Genomic DNA, 22,054 nt, shown 5'->3' with positions numbered 1-22,054 from the left:
ATCACATCAATAATAACTAATGGTCATTATTAAATAGACACACTAGATAAACACATGGAGAGACACTGCTACATGCCGGGTGCTGTGACACAAGGTTACATTAGACAGATCCCTGTTCTCCAGAAATACTCTACCCAACAGCCTGGATCAAATGTTTTTGTTTTAAATAAATTTATTTATTTATTTATTTTGGCTGCATTGGGTCTTCGTTGCCGTGCGCGGGCTTTCTCTTGTTGCAGTGAGTGAGGGCTACTCTACATTGCAGTGCGCGGGCTTCTCATTGTGGTGGCTTCTCTTGTTGCGGAGCACGGGCTCTAGGCATGAGGGCTTCAGGAGTTGTGGCACGCAGGCTCAGTAGTTGTGGCGCACGGGCTTAGCTGCTCCACAGCATGTGGGAACTTCCTGGACCAGGGCTTGAACCTGTGTCCCCTGCATTGGCAGGCAGATTCTTAGCCACTGTGCCACCAGGGAAGCCCCAGATCAAATGTTTTGAATAGGAAGTTTTACAAAATTATAAAAGTTACATATATCCTTGCCATAAACGATTTAAATTCAGAATTATTAAAGTAAAAGAAGTAGACACCTTTCTCTTCGTCCACTTAGATATCCCAGGGGTAAACATTATTAATGGTTTGGTATATGTATTTCCAACCCTGTTCTCCCATGTACAGGAACATATACACACACTTCTTGCATTTATTTGTGCCTTTCTGTCTCTATAGACATACACACACATATATACACACACACATCCTGTATATTGTTCTGCCTTTTGTGTTTATTTTTACCCCAAAATAGGTCGATGACAATTTTGGGGGGGCTGTGATGTATAGGTCTACTTCACTTTTCCTACTGATGTCATAGAATCCCATGCTTCGGAAGGACTATTATTTAATTAATCATTCTCTTATTCATGTCTTCACTGGCTAGCTATTTCAAATTATGCTGCTGTGAAAATCCTTACACATATACCATCGTGTCCTCAAGATGACTTCCTGAAATGGAAATGTTTGGTCAACGAGGGCACATATCTTACATTTTGACTGGATACAACTAAACTGTCCTACGGAAAGGCTGTAACAATTTACCAGGTTATAATTTAATTCTTCTGCTTCAAAATGTCCATCTCTTCTCTTATCCTTATTTTAGATAACTTCCTGTAGACGCAAGAGGAAGTGAGCCTCCCATTTCTAAGATTTTTCCTTTTCTTTTTTGGCCTATTTTAGTAACGAGGGCCTTTTCCTTAAACTACAGTGTATTGAGTTCTTGTCATGTCCCAGACACCATTCTGAGCAGTCACGGGGCATCGTTTCACTTAAACCTGGCTGCAGTATGATGAAATATTATGTTCCCATTTCATAGCTGAGAATACGAGGCTCAAAGGAATGAGGCATCGCGCTCTGGGTCACACAGCCAGTGAGGGCTGAGGCACAGGATTAGAGCTCATATCCATCTGGCTCCAACATCCTTACCTCCCAAAGAGTATGTGCACATCACTCAAAAGGAAATAGATAAAGCTGTTCATCTCATTACAAGTTCTATTAAAACACACCGATGGCATTAATATTTGTAAATAATGAATGAAGCTGCTTGGGCTGAGGAAGGCAGCTGTTTCCCAGGCTGCTCCCTCCATCTTTTTCCTCACAGGTCCCTCAATTCCTTAACCAGCCGCCTTGTCCTCCTTTTTGGATGTAGTTGCTGGGGAAGGGGAGGGGGCGAGAGTCCCACTTTGAGTAATTTGCTCTACTGCTGTCTACTTAACACCCAGTACCCTCCAGTGTGACAGCCCATGCCATGGCCCCATTTCACAGACCAGTGAGCTGAGCCGAGCCAGGAGGTGACCAGGAGCTTCTACACATGACCAGTTCTCTGGTTTTCTATTTTCTTCTTTTTTTTTTTGCGGTACACGGGCCTCTCACTGTTGCGGCCTCTCCCGCTGCGGACCACAGGCTCCGGACGCGCAGGCTCAGCGGCCATGGCTCACGGGCCCGGCCGCTCACGGCATGTGAGATCTTCCCGGACCGGGGCACGAACCCATGTCCCCTGCCTCGGCAGGCGGACTCTCAACCACTGAGCCACCAGGGAAGCCCTATTTTCTTCTTTTTTAAACTAAGGGTAACAGATGAAGTTGTTGACCAAGCTTTCACCTGCTGAACTTCATCAAAATTGACAGTAATTTCCTGAAGAATACAATCTACTACAGAACCTAACATATTATTGGTACTGGCTAATTACTTCAGGGTCATAATATAACTTTAGAAGTGATGTTGAAGATTGGGGAAAAAAAGTGATGTTTGGTAAATATGTTGGCTAATGGTTTTATTTTCTGGAAAAACTTCAGATACAGTGATATACATATATGCACATACATATATATACACACATGCACATATATGTATGTGTATTTATATATTCTCATATATACATATATATGCACACACATATATATGTCTATATGTAATTTATTTATACATTTAAATGTGACCCATTTAGCTCAGAGAAAATACACCAAAAAAAAAAGAGGGAGGAAAAGAGAAAAGGATATAATTAAATTTGATGTACTTATAACACACAGTATACAGCATAAAGGTGTGGCAAACTTTTGCTATATTTGTAACCTAATGTAATGTTTGAGCCTGAAGAAAAATTAAACTGATGCAACTTGCTGGTGAATAAATGGCACTGTTCAGACTCTGGCACTGATATCTCAAAAAAATTTTTTTTGAAACTCAGAGTTGGCTTCTGAAGTTTATTAAAGGAAAAACACATTCACTAAAAAAATCTCATTTCCAAAAAGAATTTGAGAGCAAAAATCTTATGAGCTCGGCTGGAACTATATCTGGCATCAATACCTAGAAAGATTAATATATAAAAATCTTAAGGAAGGAAAAACTCCCAAAATCTAAATACTATGAGCGGATGCTTAGGATTCTTCATATCCTGAACCAAATTGTTTCAAATTTAAACATTAATTTCATTGAAAAACTGGTATTGGACTATTTATTGAAAGTAAATGTACTTTGTCTTCAGGAAATATTTGAAAAATGCCTCGTATTCCTTTTTGTTCTAGAAGATTATGATTCTGTCATCATTTGAGGTTGATAATTAGACACAATAACCAGCTCTTGTAACTCAAAGGGTCAAATTCTCTTTATATTGCCTGTGCTTGCAGAATTTTAAAAAGCCTGGACACAGCCAAAGACTTAGGGAAAGCAAGCTTTTAATTAAACACTAACGAAGACCAGAAAGAAAAAAAAATTTTTCCCCCAAGAATCCAGGCAAATCCAAAGGGTCCTTCCATCCTTAGCTCCAGGGGACGGGAATGACCTGAGACAGGGTCAGAATGAAAATCGACATCCACAGAGTGCCACGAAGAGAAAGCCAGAGGTCTGAAACGTCTGTCAGCATCAGTCAGGCCAAAGAGGGCACCTTCCAGAGCTTAACCACAGGGCTGGGCACAGGAAACAGTGATCACTTGACAGTAAGAGCTAACAAGAACTACAGAAACTGCCAACTTCCCCACCCTGGGCTGGGCACAGGCAAGGACCTGCAGCTGGCTGTACACAGAAGCTGGGGTCCCTGACTGAGCCCGTTTTACAGGAACTGGAGGAAATAATCTGTTCTGCTCTCTGCAATGCTACTTCCTTAATGAAATGGCTGTCAGAGAACAGAGACCAATGTATTCTCAATCAACTCACACTGGCTTGCGGTTATTTTCCCTAATGAAAAAGAATAAACACATACACACAAATACATTTCAACACACATGGCTTTGTCCTGGATGTTTCCAAAACTTCATAGACTGTAAACATTCTCTTTGTTTGTTTGTTTGTTTGCGATACGCAGGCCTCTCACCGCTGTGGCCTCTCCCGTTGCGGAGCACAGGCTCCGGACGCGCAGGCCCAGCGGCCAAACTCATGGGCCCAGCCCCTCCGCGGCATCTGGGATCTTCCCGGACCGGGGCACGAACCCGCGTCCCCTGCATCGGCAGGCGGACTCTCAACCACTGCGCCACCGGGGAAGCCCTAAACATTCTCTTTGGACAGAGTCTCCTTCCTGCTGCTTCCTCCTCCTCTAAATTCTTCGGGTCTTCCTACAGCATATGTGGCCACCACTCCAGCCCAGGTCTCCCATCGTCCCTCAGCTGGTCACGAGAAACAGCCTAGCTGCTCTTACCCCTTCCGCACCAGTCCCTTCACAGTGGCTAGAGCGAGCGTCTTAAAATGTAAAGCAGATCCCTTTGTTCATTTGGTCAAGAACTATTTCCGAAGGAGTATTAGGTTCCAGCACTGAGGATACCACCGTGAACAAAGCAAAGCTTCTGCATGCCTTCAGCTAACCTTCTGGTCGGGGAAACACAATAAGCACATAAGCAAATAAATTCCTAACGTCAGGTGGTGACAGGGTTGCAGAGAAGAATAAAGCAGGATACGAGAGCAGTCAGGGGTGGCCTCTCTGTTTGGATGGTATCTGAAGAAAGACCTGCAGGGAGTGAGGAGGGGAAGCACGCCATAGGAACCTCTGGGTGACAAAGTTATAGGCAGAGAAAACGCCAAGGGCAAAGGCTCTGAGGTTGGAATGTGCTTGGCGGGGTTGAAGGAACAGCAAAGAGGTCAGCGCTGCTGGAGGACACTTAGAGAGAAAAAGAATGTTGGAAGTTGAGACCAGAGGTTGACGCAGCTCACAGACACAGGAACGGATTAGTGGTTGCCAGGGCGGGGTTGGAGGGTGGGTGAAATGGGTGGCGGGGATCAAAAGGTACAAGCTTCCTGTTATAAAATAAATAAGTTACGGGGCTGTAATGCACCACATGGCAACTATAGTTAATAATACTGCATTGTATATTCTAAAGTTGCTAAGAGAGTAGATCTTAAAAGCTCTCATCACAAGAAAAGAATATTTGTAACGACGTGAGGTGATGGATGTTAACTAGACGTGTTGTGATCATTTCACAATATATACAAATATCAAATCATTATGCTGTACATTTTTTTTTTTTTTTTTTGCGGTACGCGGGCCTCTCACTGTTGTGGCCTCTCCCGTTGCGGAGCACAGGCTCCGGACGCGCAGGCTCAGCGGCCATGGCTCACGGGCCCAGCCGCTCCGCGGCAGGTGGGATCTTCGCGGACCGGGGCATGAACCCGCGTCCCCTGCAACGGCAGGCGGACTCTCAACCACTGCGCCACCAGGGAAGCCTATGCTGTACATTTGGAACCAATATAACGTTACATGTCAAACTGCACCACAGTAAACAAATAAACAAATACAGTGAATATAATGCTAGTACTAATACTATTAATAATAAAAAGACAAGAAGTTGAGCATGTTTGCTGCGGGTAGGTGGTGGAGGAACCCAGAGAAGGGGATGCCAATTACACAGGGTCTGGTAGGTTCGGTGAGACTGGCTTTTTCTGAGTCGAGAAGTCATTAGGGGGTTCTGAACGGGACAATGACACGATCTGACTTACTTTTAACAAAATCGCTCTGGAGGCTGGGTCGGGAATAGACTATAGAGGGAAAATGGCACTAGTTATTCAGTCTCAATGAGTTTATTTATTAATACCTGCTCTGGCTACAGGTTTTGGTAGAGGCAGAGATTAGAGACTGGGAAAGTCCTAGGAAGGACTCCATGAAGGCAAATGTAGAAAAGGAAGAGGCTGAATGGTTTGCAAACTAAGCCCATTCCATGCAACGGCTGAGGGAATGGAATTTGGATTTACACAGATCTGAGCTCCCCATCTTTGCACTCAGCTAAGTGACTTGACAGCGCTAAACAATTTCCACATCTGCCAAATGGGTTTCATAGTACCTATTTCATGTCGTTGTTAGGAGAACTAAATGAAATGGTAAAAATGAAATGCTTAGGGAATTCAGTGGTTAGGACGCAGCGCTTTCACTGCTAAGGGGCCGGGTTCGATCTCTGGTCGGGGAACTAAGATCCCACAAGCCGTGCCGCACGGCTGAAAAAAATGCTTAGCACTATGTCTGACAACACAGAAAATATTCATTAAGTAGAAATGACACTTCTTAACTGCTGACTGTGAGCCAGGCACCCTAGTGAGACCATTATTACATGATCTTGTGTTGTCCTCTCAACAACCCTGAGAGGCAGGCACTATTACCATCCCCATCACATATGCGAGAAAAGGAGGCACAAAGAGATCATGTAACTTGCCCATGTCACACAGCTAGTAAATGTGGGTGTTTGGGCTTAATTCCTGGTCACAATTTGCACTTATCACAACTAGCATGATAACTTTAGGCTTAGGATCAACTTTGTGAAGGGATCCAAATGTTTACCTTTTCTCAATCCATGTTATTTCTAACTTTTACACCAAACCTAAAATGTAGATCTTATTTTATCTTTCGTATAAGAAACAAGCTCAGAGCAATTAAGTAGCATGGCTCAAGGTCACACAGCTGGTAAGTGATGAAGCCTTGATTTGTAACCCAGGTCCAACTGACTAAAGCCCATTCTATTTCCCTATTTTGTCAAGGCTCTTTTCTCTCTTAGCTAATAAGCATCTAATCAAAGTTTAATGAGACTGACTAATTCCTGTAAAAATATTTGCTGGCTACATTACCCAAGGGTAGCACGATGCCTATAATAACAGGGTCTCCTTAGCAGTTGCAAATTTAGGAGTCATATCAGAAGAGAGCTTATACAGATGAGAAAGACAGCAGTCAGTGGGGACCCAGGCCCTTTATACATGAGAGTCTAGGGCTCTTACGGAGTGGGGCTCAGGGTAGAGAGGGAGAAAGTTTAATGGCTTTCTGTTGGAGAGACAGAAATAACACAACTAAACAGTTGTGAGAATCTTTGCTTTCATAGAATAAACCAAAAAGACAACAGCATTAGGATGCCAGAGTCTCCTGATAAAATGCTGTGCCATGAAACCATGTGAGTACAATGTCTCTGTGCAGTTGTCAGTGGGCCCCTTTCCTGCTTGCTACATTAGATTATAGTTCTTAATCCAGAGGGGAGGGGAGGAAGGAGGAGACAAGGCTTCTGCAGATTTTAGAAGCTCCAAAGGTTATGCATATGCATAAGTAGTAGAGCACGGCACAGATGAAGATAATTATTCATGAGGGATTCATCCATCCATCCAACCATCAATCCACCCATTAATCTATCCATCCAACCATCTGCCCAACTGTCCATCCATCCACCCCTTTGTCCATCCACCCATCCATCCACACATATCTCTAACACTGTTTTCAGTGCTTTTAAATATTAGTGCACTTGATTTTTATAACAATCCCAGAAGCATAACTCTTTAAGGGAGTTCCATAATTAACTGTATTTTATAGCAGAAAAAATTTAATGAGAAAAACCTCAGAGAACTCACATGGCTAACAAAAGGTGAGTTAGGATTTGAATTCAGGAAGTTTATAGACTTCATTTTTAAGCACTCAGCTATGTTTTCACCCAATGTTGATTGAGCAAATAAAATAATAAATGAGATACTATCTTTATGTATCTCTTTAATAAATAAAGCAGCAAGTCAGTGGCAAGAGGCTAAGCACTGGAGTCAGCTAGAGCTCTGTTCAAATTCCAGCATCATGTTTTATTAGCTAATAAGTATATAAAACCAATAAAGTGGGATTTATGATATCATTTTGAAGAGTTATTATAAGGACAGAAAAAAGGCACAACATCTAATAAAGCTAAAAACCTAGCAAGTCTCCCTTTTAGTATATACCCTAGAGCAGGGGTCCTCAACCCCCGGGACTGCTACCAGTCAGTGGCCTGTTAGGAGCCGGGGCCGCACAGCAGGAGGTGAGTGGCGGGTGAGCGAGCGAAGCTTCATCTGTATTTACAGCTGCTCCCCATCGCTCGCATTACCACCTGAGCTCTGCCTCCTGTCAGCTCAGCGGCAGCATTAGATTCTCATAAGAACGCGAACCCTACTGTGAACTGCGCATGCCAGGGATCTAGGTTGTGCGCTCCTTATGAGAATCTAATGCCCGATGATCTGAGGTGGAGCTGAGGCAGCGATGCTAGCGCTGAGGAGTGGCTGCAAATACAGATTATCATTAGCAGAGAGGTTTGACTGCACAGAGACCGTAAGAAATCAATTGCTTGCAGACTCATATCAAAACCCTATCAGTGAGTGGCAAGTGAAAACAAGCTCAGGGCTCCCACTGATTCTGCATTACGGTGAGTTGTATAGTTATTTCATTATATATTACAATGTAATAATAATAGAAATAAAGTGCACAATAAATGTAATGGGCTTGAGTCATCCCGAAACCATCCACCCTGCCCCGGTCCGTGGAAAAAGTGTCTTCCATGAAACCGGTGTCTGGTGCCAGAAAGGTTGGGGACCGCTGCCCTAGAGAAGTTCTTGCTCACAAGCACAAAGAGACAAATACAAAAATTTCAGTGTAGTATTTTGGGCAACTGAAAATTTGTAAGCAACCTAAATGCCCATCAACAAGAGATTGGTATGTTTAATGCAATGGAATATAAGGGTTAAAATGACTTTAGAGGGCTTCCCTGGTGGCGCAGTGGTTGAGAGTCCACCTGACGATGCAGGGGACATGGGTTCGTGCCCTGGTCCGGGAAGATCCCACATGCCGCAGAGCGGCTGGGCCCGTGAGCCATGGCCGCTGAGCCTGCGCGTCCAGAGCCTGTGCTCTGCAACAGGAGAGGCCACAGCAGTGAGAGGCCTGCGTACCGCAAAAAAAAAAAAAAAAAAAAAAAAAAAAGACTTTAGAGATAAATCCCAAAAGCCTATTGAGAGAAAAATAAGGTAGCAGAATGACACATCCTTAAATAAATTTTACAGACACAAAAATAATATATATTGTTTATAGATACAAACACATGTGGCAAAATGATGAAAATATGCCTGGGAATGAAAGACACGAATTTCAGAACAGGACTATTTTTAGGGAGAAAGGAGAAGTATAAAGGTGGTTTCAACTGATTCTGTAAAATTTTATTATATTACAAAAAAAGTATCTGGAGCAAACATGGCAAAATGTTGAGATGCCTTAAAACTGAGTGGTGGGTGCATGGGTTTTTACCTATATTATCCTTTATATTTTTGTATATTGAAATCTTTCCCAAATTATATCTTTCTTAAAAAAAGATAATACAGGGCTTCCCTGGTGGCGTAGTGGTTGAGAGTCCACCTGCCGATGCAGGGGACACGGGTTTGTGCCCCAGTCTGGGAAGATCCCACATGCCGCCGAGAGGCTGGGTCCGTGAGCCATGGCCGCTGAGCCTGCGCGTCCGGAGCCTGTGCTCCGCAACGGGAGAGGCCACAACAGTGAGAGGCCCGCGTACCGCAAAAAAGAAAAAAAAAAGATAATACATGTAAAGTGCCAAGCACAAGACACAGCACAAAGCAGTTACTTAATAATTAGCAGCTATTAGTCAAGTCGAGACACTAAGACTATATAAAAGCCCTAGTTAAGGAGAAAATAGTTATTTAAGCAATGTGCTTTGCCCAAACACAAAATTCAAGAAACTAAAAACGATCAGGACATTAGGGGAAAACGGTACTATTTAATTTACCATATTTACCAGCCTCTTTCATGGCAAAAGTTTACTTCAAGGATGCCAGAATTTTTATCTTTTCTGTATGTACCTATACACACACATGTATGTAATTCCTTATGGATATTAATTTCAATTTGTTTATCCCAATTGATCATTCACACTTTTCCATAACAACCAAATTGGACATCACAAATATAACTTTCAGAATAAAGTAGGGACGCACGGGAAGTTATTTCATGCTGCAGCTCCACCAAGAAAAGACAGAAGGAGAAAAACAAACACCAACTTGACAAGGCAGGAGAGTCTATTCTTAACTTGGTGTTTTTCAAGCTGTACAACAAAGGTTCAAAAAATGCTTTTTAGAGATCCTGAGACTGATCTGTTGATCTTAAATCATACAGTCTTTTAGAAATGTATTTATGCCAAGTGATGGACTCAAACATTAAGATAGTTTTCTTTCTCATTTGGGGGTATCTGAGCATCCCAAGTTCCTGCCATAAAATCCTAGTCTTTGGTTACCTGGAAATGTAGAAGACGAATTTCCTCAGTGATAGGTGGACTCATATGTCATTTATCAACCAAGTCTTTGCTTCCTTCTGTATGTGTTGCTACTAGTAACTGACTCTATGGTTGCTCAATTCCTTCAACAGAATGTAGGATCCAGCTGGGAGACCGCCCTGATTGTCAGGCCATGTTTTAAAGCTGGATCCTACATCCTTCACATCAATGCAGTCCTTACTCTACTTCCTTCCCGCTGGCCCTGCTGCAGTCTAGGCTTTGATGTGAATACCTGTTGGGCAGACATTTGTAGAAGATGCTGTGTGATGAGCTGCCCAGACTTATTCCATCAAGCTGCCTGGATTTTTTTGAGCTCTTAGCCCCTCTGGGAACTGCTGTTCCTTAAAGAGAGCTGCCTACTTCAAGGTCACACCGCTTATACAAGGGCAGCCCATCTCTAATGATGGCTTGATGAAGGTTGGGGGGAAATCCAGCCCTCTTGTTCCAACTGGGGACAAGTCTCAGTTTCGGGGCTACCTGTGAGGTCAGCTGAGGTCTTTGTTGAGCCTGAACTGTCACCCAATTTCTCCCTCTGCTCAGTCCTACTTCTTTCTATTCCTTTCTACAGTGTTGATCCTCACAGCACTCTCCAGTAAACTTCCTGCTTGTTAATCTCTGTTTCAGAGTCTGCTTCCTAAGGAACCAAATCTGTACCAGCATTCATGCTGTTCCATGGAAGGACTGCTTTTCCTGGCTCCTGTGGTTGAGTGAGTGACGTGACCAGCTCTGACCAATGTCTTGAGACAAGTGACATGAGCTACTCAGAGGCCAAGCATTGCATTGCCAGTGCAAAGCCCTGAAAAGCTCTTCACTCTCTATCACGGCAACTGGCAATGTTCCAGAACATTCTGTGAGCCTGAGTGACAGTGATGAGCAGAGCTTCCAGCCAACCTGTGAATGGACAGGTAGTGTAAACCAAAAATAAACCTTTATTTCTTTAACCCGTTAGGATCCTGGGGCTGTTTGCAGCCGCAGTAAAACCTATCCTATCCTGAGTGATACACTGATATCACTGCAGGCCTCCTAACTTTCTCCCCTGTCCTGCCTCCACTATGCCACCCTCTTCCAAATCTATCAGCCTCACCACTACCAGGGACAGTTCTAACTTAACCTGTCCCCCACCCCCAAAGTTCTGAAGAAAAACATCAAATCTTAATCTTAAAATAAAAGATCATTCAAGTTGAATGTTATTCTCAATTAAAATCTGCCTGTCTGTCTCTGACTTTGACTCTGTCTGTCTCTTTCCTCATCAGTCTTAAAAAACTCTTTATAACACCCCCCCGACCAGAGCCTTGTTTCCTCATGCCTGAAATGCCCGTCTGCCTTTCTTAGTCTATGTAACTCTTTTTCTTTTCTTTTTTTTTTTTTTTTTTTGCGGTACGCGGGCCTCTCACTGCTGTGGCCTCTCCCGCCTCAGAGCACAGGCTCCGGAAGCGCAGGCTCAGCGGCCATGGCTCACAGGCCCAGCCACTCCGCGGCACGTGGGATCTTCCCGGTCCGGGGCACGAACCCGTGTCCCCTGCCTCAGCAGGCAGACTCTCAACCACTGCACCACCAGGGAAGCCCTATCTAACTCTTACTTGTCCTTCCGACTTCAGCCTGAGAATCACCTCCTGTAGGAAGCTTCCTTGCTCCCGTGCCCTCCCCTTTTGCTTCACCCCTGTCTGACGGAAACTCCCTTCACTGTGCACCTAGAGGACCCAGGTAAAGCCCTTGCACAGAGGTTCATTTTCTTAACTGTCTCCCCTACTTGACACCAGATTCCTTGAGGGCAGGAAATAATCTATTTGACTTTGTGTTGCTAACACCTTGGCACAGCAACTGGGACATGGTAAGCGCCTGATAATTATTTTATGTATGAATAAATGGACAAATGAATGAATCGATCTATAACTCCAATCATGTTCTACAACGCAGGACCTAGTAAAGGTAAACTGAACACTGATCCTGAATATTTGTTTATTAATTTCCTAGTGACTGGGTTTTTTAAGAGAAAATTCTTCCATATTCCTTCAAGTTCTATTTTTCCATGACTGAATTCTAAACTTTCCTTCTTCTAGCATTCTCTGCCCAATATATTGTTTCTGTCTAGTCTGGAGATTGGCAAACTTTCTCTGTAAAGAGCCCGATAGTAAATATTTTTGGCTGTGTGGCCAATACAGTCTTTGTATCAACTATTCAACTCTAAGTAGTTGAGGGACAACTACTCCATTCTGCCATTGTAGTTTGAAAGCAGCCATGGACAACGTGTAAATGAATGAGCAGGGCTGCGTGCCAATAAAACTTTATTTACAAAACCAGGAGGCAGGCCAGTTTTCTCCTGTGCATTGTATTGGGTTGGCCGAAAAACCCAAACAAACTTTTTGGCCAACCCAATAACTTGTCAGCTCCCCTTCTAGTCTGTATAATTCAGGAGGCTGTGGAGAGTGGAGGGCGGGGCCAAGCAAAGGATATATGGTTTGAAATGTACACAGGTCACTGAAGCCTCAATGAAGGATTGCCATTTGGGGGACTTGGTCTTTCCTAACCAATGCAGTGGGATGAAAAGTTCAGGTGTTACCAATTTATGAATCATCAGAGTCTTGGAATATAAAGAGATTATCTCCTTAGAGACCCTACTGCTAGCTCCTGTGACCTCCTAGATTTTTTGTATGGGCCTTAAAAAAAACTGTGGGTTTACTGTGTGGAACACAAGCTCAGATACCCAAGGTCCACCCTACATCCACTGCTGTGGGAGATTCCACAGTCTCTCTTACCGAACATCTTTGTGTGTAAAGATGGAATTCAGTTTCCACAGAACTAGTCTCACTTACAAAAACAACAGTAGGGCTTCCCTGGTGGCACAGTGGTTGGGAGTCCGCCTGCCGATGCAGGGGACGTGGGTTCGTGCCCCGGTCCGGGAGGATCCCACATGCCGCGGAGCGGCTGGGCCCGTGAGCCATGGCCACTGGGCCTGCGTGTCCGGAGCCTGTGCTCCGCAGCGGGAGAGGCCGCAGCAGTGAGAGGCCCGCGTACCGCAGGAAAAAAAAAAAAAAACAAAAACAGTAAAACCCTAAGCTACCCTTTATCGAGTACCTTCTATGGGTCTGGTGTTAAGCCCTTTGCATGCCCAAGAGCTAACATTTACTGAGTACTCGCTTGTGCCACCCAGAGCACTCAGTATTATACACACGATCTCATGAATTCTTTACACTACGCATAATGCCAGGCCTACAGTTCTCCCCTCTAACCCAGGAGGGAATGAGGTTCAGAGAGAAAAAGCAATTTGCTCAAGGTCAGATTTGCTCAAGTTTGAGTGCACAGCCTCTGCTGTGATCTGCCCTGCGTGCCACCCCTCACTGCCAGCTACCTGTGCAGTGGAGCTGACCCAGCCTCTTATGGTCCCTTAAGTACCCTAGATTCTGTTCAAGTTGCCCCTACTCGGGGCGATGACTCCACTCAGGGCTTGCAAGAAATCCTACCTTTGAGACGTTGGAGATGAAGGGAAAACTTAATCCCAAGTAACAAACTGAGGGCTTCCTTCGAACGTGTCACACTTGATAAAAAGCAAAAGGTGTTGATCCTTTTTCAACAACATTCTCCCATCATTTTCCACCTCAATTCTTTGTTAAATCTATTTAATTGCGTGATAACGCAACCCATCCGGGCAAGATAAAAGCAGGAGAGATATATCAGCTTTTAATATTCAGCTCTAAGTGGAAGGTGAATGTCCCATGTCTGCTACTTCAACCAAATTCAAACCTTCACTCATCAAGTAAGTCTTTGTTAAAAGGCAGCCTCAGTGCAGCCTCAGTCTGCTTTTTATTTAGTCACATGACTACAGAAATGCCTTATAGCCAGTATCTTAATTATTCATGGTTTCTGGCAAATTAAGTCTCTTGCCTCTCCAGTATCTAGAAATGGAGGAAGTGTTCAATTCCAAAGAAATTATGTCTTCCCGGCTGTGCCGGCGAGGCAATAATGTGGTTGTCAAGTTCCTTATGAATAGGCAGAGATCTTATTTCACTTATAGTATATGAATAAACAAAACACCCCCGGGGACTGTCAGGTATTTCGTGTAATGGATATCTCCCGCCCCACCCTTTCTCTCTAGAGTGATTGAATCCTGGTTTTTTTTTTTTTTTTTTTACAAACAAGACTATTCAGACTAGAAGCAAGAAATTGACACCTTTTTATCATCAAGATGATAAAAAATTGGGTTCAATAAAATATGTAACCCTGTGGTGTTTCCAATTCACATGCCAGAAACTTGAGCAGTATAATGGAACATTCCTCTCTATGTTTTAGAATTCATAATTATGGGATAGCAATACTGGTATTCTAATGATGGGCCCCCTAACCCCATAACTCAAATAAATTACTGTTGCAAAATACTTACAAATGTATTTGTGCATCAATCTTTGTACTTATCTTGAAACATAATCATTTTATTTAAGCAGCATTAGAATCTCATTATCTGAGACTCTAATAATGCAGATACGGTGGACACTGCATCCCTCCCCCCACTGCTTGGCAGCCATGTGGTCTGGGCGGGGCCAACCTCACTCCTGGCTTCAGAAATGGGTCTGCTTTCCCACTGGCCTAAGCCAATCAATGTAATTCAGGGTTTCTCGACTTTTGTATTCGTTATCACTCCCTTAAGGAGCCTCTGAAGATATTTTTTTGTTTGCTAGCCGCCTCACTCCCCCCCAAATTCTAATGCCATAAGTACACTGTATATCTGTTTATGTATTGTATGTATACCTGTGCTTTGTACATAAAGACTAAGATTTTTTTTTGCCCCCCTCCCATCCTTACGAAATGATTTTTGCCTGTTGGGGGCCATATCATCCCCTTTGAGAATGCATGAATTACAGTCCCATTCCCTGTGCCAATCAGTGCATGGCATTGGCGGTGGGCACAGACCCTAAACTGACCCGTCAGAGTGCAAACCGGGGAATTTATTTTGATAGTTGGTGGCTTTGAAACATTCTCTTTCTTTCTATATGGGTTGATACATGGGTCTAAGCCCCGGAACTGCTTTAGCTGTCTGCTATCATGAGGAAAGAAACCAGCTGAAGATAAAGCCAATACACGAACAAGACAGGGTTGAAAGAATCATGGGGAACAACTATAGTGCCCTGATCCTACTGCTAGATTTTTCAGTTGCATCCAAAGTCCCTACTTTTTATTCTGTAGGTTACTTTGAGTTCATTTTCCTATTACAATAAAAATACCCCAACTGATAGAGCAGATAACATTTACTGAATGTTTCCTAAGCTCTTGGTACTGTCAATTAATTTTAATATCAACCTCTGTGGTTAGTACTATTGTATTTCTCATTTTATAAACAATGAAACTAAAGCACAGTAAAATTAAGTAACTCATCCATGATCATACATAGGCAGAGGTAGGATTTATCCTATCCTATGTCTATTTAACTTGGAGTATAAGGTATTAACCACTTTATTTTACTGCCATTCTGTTCTATACAATTTACATTAGTACCTTCTTGTTGAAATTTGAAAGGCATTAAAGGAAACGGTATTTCTTTGCTAACAACTATGTTGTACAATTTAAAAATCTAGAGTTCTCTCAAGTTTTAAAATATTTTCAAGTTTTCTCCAAAGACACAAACTTTGGAGATCATTTTCTGCTTAAGACTCAATACTCATAAAATGGCCATGGTTGTTTTAGATGTTCCCTCTTATCATTATGAGAGGGTACTGGCTCAGTCACTATCCATTTTACGGAACAGAAAACCTGTAGTTCAGTAGGTTAGTCCTTCAAGTCGCTGTTCTGCTTAAAAATAATTATTGATCAACCTTGTAAAGAACTCGTGGGGTCTCAGGTTTCTGGAAGCGTCATTTTTGAATTGGTCACTAACAGTAGAAGAGGTAAGCCGTAAGTCCCCCGAGCCTTCGGGGAGAGCGGCATGAAGGCTGAATGGTTGGCCACAGTACTTGTGCTCTCCTTTTGAAAGTTTCTCAAATGTTAAAAAGTGAAAACAAAAGTGTATCAGGGCCACTTCTCCTACAGACCAAACTGAACAATGATTTCCCAGAAGAGAAAAAGGCTGAGAGGCAGACACACCTCTGGCTCCAAAAAGCTAGGTGATCTGTGTAATGTGGCCAGATGGGCTATATCCACAGCTCCATAATCCTCTCAAACCACCACATGCTGCCCCGGTTCTCAACCTGGCTTTTGGATGCTTTCAAAACGCAAGACATCTCAGACACGTTATCCAAAGCAGGAGTCGGGAAAGCACAAAGTATAATGTTCCTCACATTTTAACAAGGATGATACGGATGTCAGGGATGACAAGGGGACGCTGATTCTTTAGATGCCCACAGTTTAACCACAGGTGCCGGTCTTTTAATTTTGCCTGATTGATGGAAGACAATGGCTTACCAACACCAGAAGCTTGATCACATATGGGACTCAATACAATGAGACATGAATCATAGCCATATGGAGAACGCGGTCAGAGTAGGGAGAATCCAAGAACTGCAACAAAGCTAATTCTACATCACAGGAAAGAAAACGTGACACTATATTCTATAGTAAACACCAGGTGTAATCTTCCTAAATGCACTGTAGGTTATTTTTTCAACCTGAAAAATATTAACCAAAGCACAGAACTTTTAAATCCACAAACGACTGTTTGAAAAAATATGAAGGGAAGCTGTAGCCTCAGAGAGACTGAGCAAAGTTGCTGCATTTTTTGCCTGCAGGATGGGACCTAGCAGAGAAATAAAGAGGCTGTGTTATATGACAGGGAGCCGATCCAAACGTAAGCATTCCAGCGCTCAGCCAGGCCACCCCTCCCTTCCCCAGCCCGTCATCCTCCTGCAAAGTGTTCACAATTTGCTCTCCTTCCTTCCAAAAGCCAGTAGACACAATCAGCTTTTCCTGGCTCTGCCTTGCAAGTTGGGGCTGCCCGAAGGAAAGCTGCAATAAAATCAAAGGGAAGAATGCAAATCCATTCAGACCCTTCTGACCATAAACTGGTGTGAAATCCTTGCTCCTTGAAATGCCTACCTTCACCCCAATGAAATGAAAAAGAAGGAATCATGTGAATGTCAGACTTGCTCCCTGCAGACGCTCTGCTGCTAAGAGACACCGTCACTCGCTAATAGATGTCTGCAAAGCCAGGGACTAATTCACAAGTGCCCCCCCATGCCCGATGGGGAAAATTCACAAGCTTTGTCAGGCAACGGTTACCCATAGCTGCTGAGCTTTTGACCCAAGAGCCGAGCAGCCCGATAGGAGTTGAAAAAGAGAGCGGTGGAAGGAGAGGGACAATAAAATCATACAGGTGGAACCAACCGGCTTCCCACGAGCGCCCGGCAACCCGCTAGGGCCCTCGGGCGCCGCGGTCCCCGGCTCACCTGGTACACGTCCCGCAGTCCGCACCACGTCCGCAGCACCTGGTGGCAAGCCCGCAGCCTCTCTGTGTACCATCTCCGCAGCGTGGACACGGTCAAGTTCCACACGAAGCGGCTGCCGCTGAACAGCAGGTCCTCCACTCCGCACATGAACACCGAGGCCATGCCTCCTCGGTCCCTCTGAACCCGCGCAGGGGGTGGGGTGCCGGCGGCTCCCGCAGCTGCAGCGCTGCGAGCCCGATCGCAGCGGCCCCACCGCCTGGGCTCCCGAAGCCGGCTTCTGTGGGCCGCCGGGGGTCAAGCCTTCCCCCAAACTGGTCTTTCACGGTGCGTGCTGGCCAGGCTCCGGCGGCATGCCCCGAGATTGGGCGCCCGCCAACCAACGGCTGCGGCGGGCACACAGAAGCCCAGTGTCCACCCCGCCCTCTCGCTGGCGGCGCCGAGCGAGCTGCGCTAAGCTCCGCCAGGCGAGCCCTCGGCGCTCCCGGGTCGCGGGAAGCCCGGGCCGGCGAGGACTCCCCCTGGCGCTCCCCGAGTGCGCTGGGCAGCGGGGGGAGTGGAGCAACTCTTTGCAGGCAGACGTGAGCGCTGCATTTCAGCGCACTGGGCTTGCACGTCCTGCACACACCACACACGCGCGCGCGCACACACCAGCCCCAATCTCCGAATCCGCTTTGAGAAGCACCTTACTTTACACTACAGGGTCTTTGCTTGGCCTCTGTTCACACTGATAAATATCTCTGGGCAGCCACAGATACAGGAGAAAAAAAAAAAAAAAAAAACCTCCGAAGCATCCCTTTGGACCCCACTCGGGGGAACAGCCCTGAATGTTTCCCCGGTTGTGCTTCACCAAGAGGTGAAGATAACAGTCTCAGAGCAACAGTGTGTGCGTGACTGCAGAGCCTGCCTTCGCTCCTAACTTGAGGGTCTCAGAGAAAATGACAACCTGCCTACTGCTGCCAGCCGGAAAGCAGGATCGCGCACCCCGCACACTGTGCTAATTCCAACGCAGCAGTCAGTTCATGAGGAACACAAAGAGCGTTCTTGGTCTCTAGCAAATAGCTTCCAGTTAGTATTTGCTGGGAAACAGAAGCTCACAAGAGAATCCTTGGTTTGGTTCTGGAAAATTCAGCTTCTGAACATGTGTAGCAGCAGCTACTAGCACAAACCTACACAGATAGATAGTTTATTCTCGACTCAAAACCAAAGGAAGCTGTTCCACCACTCACAAAGTCACCAAATAATTAATGTTTTGTTTTTTTTTAAGTTCTCCCCCAGGAATTGATATTGCCAAAGGCATTTGCAAAAAGGAGCCCAAGGAGTCCCACATGCCACCAGGCTCTATTTTCCTTTGGAATATGTGTAGATTTCAGTCCCAAATAATTGTAAAACATTGCTCACAGCAAAAGTACTGCAGCAAATTTCAGGATGTTGTTTTTTCCTGAATCCATCTGTAGGACAATCATCTGTATTTTACTGGCAGTTTCACACCTAGGCTGTTATCTGTGCTATTAAGTGGCAGAAAGGTAAAAGTGCCAAAGCTTTTCTCCCGAACTAGCTCAGAAGGCTTCAGAAGAGATTATCGACAAGTAAATCAGCTTTATTTCAGGTTTCAAATGTGCCTTTGGAATCTTAATTCAGGTGAAAGTCACCCAGTGAAAAGAGAACACAAAAATCTGTCCTCAAAGCGCCTACTGTTTTCAAAGTGACCATAATTGGGAAACTCTTAAAAGACGTTTCTTTTCTTACTTTTTACTTCTTTATATTACTAATGAAATTGCCTAAGAGTTTTTTGTTGAATTAGTTAATAGGACAAAAGACCCGATCCAAGATTTGCAAACCTTTCTTCACAGTAAATCTGCTCCATGTGTTCCTTAGTATTAGCATTCTGATATTTTCCAAGATAATGGTCACAGTGTTTACACAGAATCAGAAAACACTAGGTCCCACTGAGTCAAAAGACAATGAACCAAGTACAGTTTGAAAATGAAATGTCATCCTTCTAATGGAAAACTACTGAACTTCAAAACTGGCTTATGAGTACGAGTGGATGATGGTGGTACATTTACTATTCTTTTTAATGATGCAGTGAGACCGTGTTCTCGGAAATCGGCAGCCAAGGGAATACCGAATAAAACCTACAACAGGTCAATTATCTCCGTCTCATGACACCATCCTCTCAGAAGAGATGCTCTACAAACACCATGGCTATTATCTGTGCATAGGCCTAATGTCAGTGGTCAATTCCGACTTCAGTGGTTTGCATTCAAGGTTTTCAAAGTCAGTGCTTACACTATTTTCTAGAAAATTGGATGTAGCAGAACAGGGGTCCTCAAAGTGTAGTCCCTGAACTGGCAGCATCAACATCACCTGGGAACTTGTTAGAGATACAAGTTCTTGGGCTCCCTCCAGAATCAGGGAGTGGTCAGGGATCTGAGGTTTCACTTGGCCTCTGGGGGATTCTGACTCTAAAGATGGAGAAGCACTATTGCAGGGCATGGGCGTTAGGAGCTAAGTGTCCTAAGAGACTTGACTCCCTGCTCCTTAAAATAAATAAATTTATTTATTTATTTATTAAAAAAAAAAAGACCTGTGGCACCTTGTACAAGCTCCTTAAAGCCACAAAGTCTCAGTGTTCTCATCTATAAAACAGGGATAATATCAGAATCGACTGCACAGCAACTGGGGAAAGATTAAGTAAAATATGCAGTATAAAGTGTTTAGTATATGGCTGGCAAAAAGTAAGCGCCCGAAGAAAAAAATGATCACCACCACCAAAATCAGGAATTGTTTCATTTTTTGGTACCTAGATAAAACAGTATTCGTAAAATGTGTTTTTAAAAAATTTTCAACTAATTATCTACATCTGTTTTACTATCCCTTTCTGTGTGTTGGAGGTTAAAGTTGGTGGTGACTTGTTTTTGAAGGAGCAGTTCTTTCACTTTCTTCAAGTTCCCCCAAAAATTCTTTGGAGCTAGCTCTTCTCCATCACACAGCCAGCCTTTCTTGAGGACCCGGAGAAGCAGTAGATGCTCCAAGCTAGATGAAAGATAAGAAAAGACATTTTGTTCCCACCAATATAAACATGGACGCTTCTTCTTATCCAAACAGCTTTCTTCTCCTGCAGCAGGAGAAGTTCAAAGCTCTAGGCAAAGATAGCTTTTAGAGGGAAGGAAAAGTAAGTTCTTCACACCAGGGGCTGACAGTGGGTGGCAACTGAACCCAGGTGTGGAGCAGTGGAGAAAAGAGCCACCCAATTGCGGCATCTTTCTGAAAATGGACAAGCCACGTGGCACAAACCAGATCCCAGACACACACCCTTGAAGCTGGTCTAAAATTTCCTGTGGAAAGGGAGCTAAATCAAGCTGGTTTCAAAATTATCTTGCCTTTTCTTTTTCTTTTTTTTTTAATTTAAGAAGAGAATTTTTTTTCCCCTCTACAGCATCAGAGTTCCCTGCAATACACTGTAATTTCCTGCAGCTCTCTCTGGAGGCTTAAAAAGATGCTTCAGGTGACAGCATGGCTCATACGCCTAGGAGTTCTGCTGCAGACGTAAAAGAGAAATTGGCATTATCCCCGAGGCTCCCGTAGGTTCTCCTCTGAGCAATCCGCAGGAAGAAGAGCACAGTGCTAGGAACACACAAAATGTTAACCCCTGTCTCTAGAAAGAGATAAGCAGTTCTATCGCAGCGGCTTCCAGGGGTCCCCTCTGCCCATCAAAAAGACAGAGTCCATCGAATGCCTGTGGATATTTTACAAACTCTCCTCTCTCCACAGCTGAAGAGCCAGTGTAGCTAAATTCTGACAGGCCACATCTGACACAAGGCTTGAGGGGGACGAAGACAAGGTCTGGTTCAGTGGCTCTCAATCAGGGGCAAGTTTGCAACCCTGCCTACAAAGGCATTTTTGGTTGTCACACCTCGGGGATGCTAGTGGCGTCTAGTGGATAGAGGTCAGGGATGCTGCTCAACATCCTACAGTGCCCAGGGCACCCTCCACGACAAACAACTCTCCTGCCCCAAATGTCAGTGGTGTGGAGATTGAGGAACCTTGGTCTAGTTCAACCCCACACCCTACTCTTCCTATCATAGGACTGGTGGGGAAACATTCTTCCCTCTTGATGTTTTCTCCCAAAAGGCAGATTGGAGATGCAACGATCACTCTATAATGGTATTCACACACTCACCAAGAGCTGTAATGGACTCAAAGCCCATTGAGAAGGAACTGGAATGACATTTCCTATCATTTACACATACCCTTCTTTTTGGATATTTATCATGAAAATGAGAAATAGTCATTTTCACCATAATCTATTTACCTTTTGGCACTTTAATTTTTGGCCTTATCATTTCCTTTAAATCACAGGCTCCTTAGTAGGGTTGAAGGCTTTCTTTGGCACATGACAAAAACAATTCCCCCTATATCAACCCCAAGGTGGAATGCTGGTGCCTCCAGTGGGCCTGGAGTTGCTACAGAAGTCTCTCATCGCCTCAAAAGCGGCAAAGGTGCCCCCTTTGGTCCACTTTTCACTGCTAGACTGTCAACTTTTTTCTTCTTTTAATATACAATACTCTTTATTGTAAATTCCATATAGCCAATTAATCAGTAAGTCAAAGAA

The 22,054-nt window shown here is 44.2% G+C and overlaps 1 protein-coding gene across 1 annotated transcript in view; it reads right to left on the bottom strand.

Moving 5' to 3' along the window:
* Nucleotides 1-17,601, bottom strand: part of FRMD4B (FERM domain containing 4B) — a gene marked incomplete at both ends in the record, with an annotated part of 179,538 nt that extends 161,937 nt beyond the window's left edge. The window contains one exon of the mRNA XM_079712814.1: nt 17,440-17,601. Coding sequence (XP_079568940.1) covers nt 17,440-17,601 — 162 coding nt within the window. The remainder of the gene's footprint in view (nt 1-17,439) is intronic.
* Nucleotides 17,602-22,054: the final 4,453 nt, after the last annotated feature.

The sequence above is a fragment of the Hyperoodon ampullatus genome, assembly GCF_949752795.1.
Source record: "Hyperoodon ampullatus genome assembly, chromosome: 10".
NCBI lineage: Eukaryota > Metazoa > Chordata > Mammalia > Artiodactyla > Ziphiidae > Hyperoodon > Hyperoodon ampullatus.
The sequence above is the reverse complement of the archived record's forward strand: the minus strand, read 5'-3'. Positions and strand labels throughout refer to the sequence as shown.